The sequence below is a fragment of the Echiichthys vipera genome (genome assembly GCF_963691815.1).
Source record: "Echiichthys vipera genome assembly, chromosome: 6".
In the NCBI taxonomy this organism is placed as follows: Eukaryota; Metazoa; Chordata; class Actinopteri; order Perciformes; family Trachinidae; genus Echiichthys; species Echiichthys vipera.
The window spans coordinates 7,898,851-7,904,074 of NC_139831.1; the positions used below are offsets into that span (position 1 = coordinate 7,898,851).

The 5,224-nt window shown below is 47.1% G+C and overlaps 1 protein-coding gene across 1 annotated transcript; it reads left to right on the forward strand.

The window, feature by feature from the left end:
* The first annotated feature begins 705 nt into the window (after nucleotides 1-705).
* On the forward strand, nucleotides 706-4,863 carry prss23 (serine protease 23). Its single transcript, XM_083914728.1, has 2 exons — nucleotides 706-956; nucleotides 3,063-4,863. Exon 2 carries the CDS (start codon nucleotides 3,080-3,082, stop codon nucleotides 4,229-4,231), a length of 1,152 nt encoding a protein of 383 aa, XP_083770854.1. The 5' UTR covers nucleotides 706-956; nucleotides 3,063-3,079; the 3' UTR covers nucleotides 4,232-4,863.
* Nucleotides 4,864-5,224: the final 361 nt, after the last annotated feature.

A 5,224-nucleotide genomic window follows, 5' to 3' on the forward strand; every position in this document is an offset into this window, starting at 1 on the left:
AGAAAGAAAAACACGCATCAGTCATGCTGATTGTCCCCGCATTAAATGTTAAGCATGTATGCCAGGGGTGTCAGACTGATCCAGTACAGAGCTGCTGTGGCTGCAGGTTTCATTCCAACCAAACAAGAACACACTGATCCAACAAACCAACTGTGTGAAGGCGATTCGGGTGATTGAATAAGTCAAGTCAGGTGTGTTCCTGCTTGGCTGGAATGAAAACCTGCAGCCACAGCGGCCCTTTACTGGATCAGTCTGACACCCCTGGTGTATGCCGTATGATGTTAAACTGACAATGCAGAACAGTATGACAGCGTATAATGCATTAAAAGATGCATCGTCACCCAAAAACATCCGTTTTCTTGCAGCTTTGAATTTGCAAGTTGACAGAAAACTTAATTTTTTTGCTCTATTTTTTATTGTTCTTCCTTTAAATGACATTTTTTTATTAATATTTTGAAAATAAAAAACATCAAATGTGCATGTGAAATAAAAAAAAATGTTTACATTTCTGTAATTTTGATGTCAGATTATTTAACAGCGATGGTTTGAGGGGGCCCCTGTGCTCTTTTTGCCCAGAGCCCAGCAGACTCTAGGATCGCCCCTGTAAACGGTAACTAACTGGGGCGCTAGGACCGTGAGGCAGCGACGCTCCGGAGAGAGTCAACACTCCTGTTCAGTCTAGAGACTTTTATTTGTGGCTCTGTGTCTGAGGAAAAAGGACTGGCGGTGCCGGACATCCAGGGAGACTCAACAGCATCTGGCGCTTTTATTTGTGCACGCTGTAAAAAATAAAAATAAAAAAAGGTTTTCCTTCTGGAGGGCGAGCACGGAGAAACTACCTGCCTGTCACCGGAGAGGATGCGGGAAAACCGGGGGAATGATCCCGAGGGACTCGTCTGATGGGGAGGAAACCTTGACTGGGATGTAAACACGGACCATCGATCTCTAATCAGGAGGTAAAGGATTAGATTATTGATTTAACTCCTATTCACCCTGCATCACATGTCCACCACACTCATGCCCTTACAGGTCTTTACATACAGAGAATAAAGGAGTGTTTACAGCCTTATGCAAACAAGTGCCAGGTGAGTATTCAGGCTACAAGACTACAAAATAAGAGTTTGAAATTAAGGAAAGTCTTCATGAGGTTTCTGGTGTTCTCATACTGTTCCTTAGTCTCAAATCATCCTTCAGTCATCTTCTGCTGAACTTCATTTGACTTTGCTGCATGCATCATGTCAGGCAAGGCAAGTTAATTTGATTTAAATAGCACCTTTGCATTCAAAATAGCACATTCAAGTTAAATGAATAGACAAGATATGATCCCAGGGGGTTTTATAGACTTCAGACTGGTAAACTGGAGACTTTTGGACACCTGACAGTGTTATTTTGGTACTGAGAGAGTAGATTTCATGCACATGTATATGCACCTTAAAGATACACCGTAATCTCCAAGCTCTATTTACTGCACTTAGACACTCAACGCTGGTTATGTGTTGTCACTTTTGCATGAAGACGTCTTCTGGATCATTTCCCTGTGGTTTCCATCAGGATGAATGTCTGAAAACTCTGGGAGAGCTGCGGTTTTGGGGCTTGGAGCTTTGAAAATGTTGCTTTAAGAGTCAAACAATGTGTTTCCACACTGACACAAGCTCTGAAAACAGTTACTTCATGGCTTTACATTTTTTTAAATTCCCTTACAATACATGTGTTTGACCACAGTGGTTAAGAGTGGTCATAAACACATCACTTTTATTGTTATTTAATAAGTTGTACTGCAGGTTTATGTACCAGATTAACGCGTCTGCAGCCGCCAATGTGCCACTTGAGATCCTCTGTAACTGCCACAGCTGTCAGGTTTCTGACACGTCAACGTGGAAGGAAGTTTGTACTTTCCCTCCTCTACAGGAGCTCCTTTTTCTACCTCTACCTTCTTTGTAGTGTTACAAGAGAAGCCAGAGGTGTGTGGACAGGCCCCACCCTGCCCTTTGTTGGGGCTAATGCTCTGTTCCGCAGCCATGCCTCGACTTGTTTCTTTTCACTTTTTTTTACACACCTGCCTTCTTCATGCCATGAGTGCCTCCTGGCCCACAGCCTTAAGAGGGGATCAAGTATCTCCTTGTGGCTGCTAATCTGCCCTGAAAGCCTCCAGGAACACTGTGAAGTAGTTAATGTTTGATGGACAGCAACTTCTTCACCCTGAGCTTTGACGCATGTTTGATTTACGCTTTTTTTTTTTACTGTACCCTCCCTACTTCTCTCCCAGTGTAACACAGACTGTCTGTGTCTAAGAAACAACATCTGATGCCTTTTTAAAATGTTGTCTGAAGTAATCCCACGCTGCATTTTTCCCCTTTTAGAGCGTTGACCACTCAGCTATGTCTGTGGCCGCTTTGCTTCCTCTTTAATTGCGCTTTTTTTTCTGCGCTTTTGGAATTCGTCTGCGACTTTGGTACCAAACGGACATTAAAACACTTGTTTCCATCGGGCTGAAATCCTATTTTCCCCGGTAATCTATCTTATGGGAACAACAGGGCCATTGTTGCCTTGCCTCGCCACGCCAGAGGAAACTCGAGGCGCGCGTTGCAGCATTTGGTTTTGCACGCTGAGCGCACAAATCACTGCTGTGATTAACAATCAAATGTGAAAGAGTCCAGATTTATGGGGGATTACAGTTTGTTTGTCTTGACAAACAAGTAGGAATCCATGCAATTTAAGTCCCCGTGTGGACCGTGAATGGAGCGGGGACTGGTGGCTAGAGAGATGCCAGTTCATCTCCTGGGCACTGCCGAGGCGCTGTTGAGCAAGGCACCGAACTCCCAACTGCTCGGGGCGCCGGTCCATTGGCAGCTCTGACATCTCTCCATTAACTGCATGTATATAGGTCCTGTTTGTTTGTGTGTGTGTGTGTGTGTGTGTGTGTGTGTGTGTGTGTGTGTGTGTGTGTGTGTGTGTGTGTGTGTGTGTGTGTGTAACAGGTATAATAACAAATGTAATTCTCCTTGCAGGGATAAATAAAGTAATTCTCTTCCTTCTTATGTGTTTATTCTCTGTCACCTCAGTGTTTTCCGTCACCACGATGACGCCACGCGAGGGCTCCCTCCTGCTGGTTCACCTGCTCCTGCTCCTCCAGCTCACCCTGTCCCTTCTGCAACCTCCCCACCCTCCGGCCGTCCACGTCCCCACGCTCGTCCCTCACGCGCCGACGCCTCTCATCCGCTCCCGCTTCAGCGCTCACACTCAGCTGGACTTCACCACTCACTGCAACTCCAGCTGCTTCCACAGAGGAGAGCAGGAGGCCCGGAAGAAGGAGCAGCTCACGGAGAAACTGGCCTTCGAGACGCTGTACGCGGACGGCTCCCGCACTCTCACGACCGTAGATGTGGAGGGTGATGAGGAGTCCGATGGAGATCACTCCGCCACCCCGTCACCGAGGAGAAGACCGAGAGTAAAGCCCGGGCACAAACGCGTGAGGCGGCAGATCTACGGAGCAGACGGACGTTTTAACATCCAAGGTGACAACTTCCTGTTGGATTACCCTTTCTCCACAGCCGTGCGCATCTCCACCGGCTGCACCGGCGTTCTCGTGTCTCAGCTGCACGTCCTCACAGCTGCCCACTGTGTGCATGATGGGAAGGATTATGTGAAAGGAGCGCGGAAGCTCAGGGTGGGATTCCTGATTCCTCCGTCCATCAACGGCACCAAAGCGGGCCTCACTTCCTCCAAGAAGCCTCTGGTGCGCTGGGTGAGGGTCAAACGCACCCGTGTGCCAAAGGGCTGGATCCAGGGCCCTCAGGAGGTCAGCATGGACTTTGATTACGCACTGCTGGAGCTGCGTTGGCCTCACCGGCGTCCCTTCATGCGCCTCTCCGTGGCTCCCTCCTCTGACGACCTGGCAGGTCATCGCATCCACTTCTCTGGCTTTGACAGCGACAGATCCGGGGAGCTGGTGTACAGATTCTGCCCTGTGGAAGAGGAGTCCAGCGACCTGATATACCAGCACTGTGACGCCCGACCCGGGGCCAGCGGCTCTGGGGTGTACGGGAGAGTGTGGGACAACAGTCTAGAGCGCTGGGAAAGGAAGGTCATCGGTATTTTCTCCGGACACCAGTGGCTGGAGATAGACGGGGAGAACCGGGATTACAACGTGGCCGTGCGCATCACCCCTCTGAAGTTCGCACAGATCTGTTACTGGGTGCACGGGAACCGACTAGACTGCGTCCAGGACTGAGGAGGACAAGGGGGGGGGGGGGGGGGGGGGGGGGGTTTGAAAGTAAAGCATGCAAAACCCAAGAGTGCACTAAACATACAGGGTGAAATGTCTTATTTCCCCTAAAGAAGAAGAGTGAGACAGGATTAAACACAAACGCAACATACTTCAGTGACACACCAGCAGAGCAGATCGGTTATTTTTGGATCCCTTGTGTTATTTCTCTCCCCTGTGCTTCATTTGCTCCCTGTAACCTATTAAACCAACCTGCCTGTGAGATCACCACCACACATCTTTTAATACGCGCCCACAGTCAGTGTTTCCACAGCACTAACACACACGACACTTTTTACAAGTGGGAAAAAAAACACTCTTTTCCCGGTGCAGTGTCAGTAGCACATTATTTTCCTACTGTGGAGCACGGAGAACTTTAGACATTTCGTCTTCACAGGCTTCCTGCTCTCTTTTCGGACTTTGGGGGAAAAGGTTTAATGTTTTTAATCCGCTCTTTAAAGGATAATATTAATAAGAACCTGGTTTTAGACACCACTGACGCGTCTTGGTTCAGCAGACAGTGTGCTGTATCAGTGTGGACCGGGGGAAACAGAGTTGTAATTTTATTTTTTTGAAAAATGCTTGATATATTTTAATAAAGAGAGATTTATCACAGTGTCTGTGTCAGAAGTCTTTGAAGTGTAAGGAGTGGTGAGGGGGCGCCCTCTGGTGGTCAGAACGAGCACGGCAGCATTTATATTTAATTTAGAGTCAAACTACCGGATCAATCTGCAACAATGAGTCATTTTATAAGAAAACATCAACTTTCCAGCTGAACTGATGTAAATATTTTCATTTTTTTTAATCTTTCATGATAGTAAATTGAGTATCTGTGGGTTTTAGACTTTTTATTGAACATAACAGGTTGTTTGGTGATTTAGGACATTTTAATTGATTAGTTTAGTTCTTAATGAAAATAGACCCTAAATGCAATTCTGGCGCAAAATCATCCCATGGTCT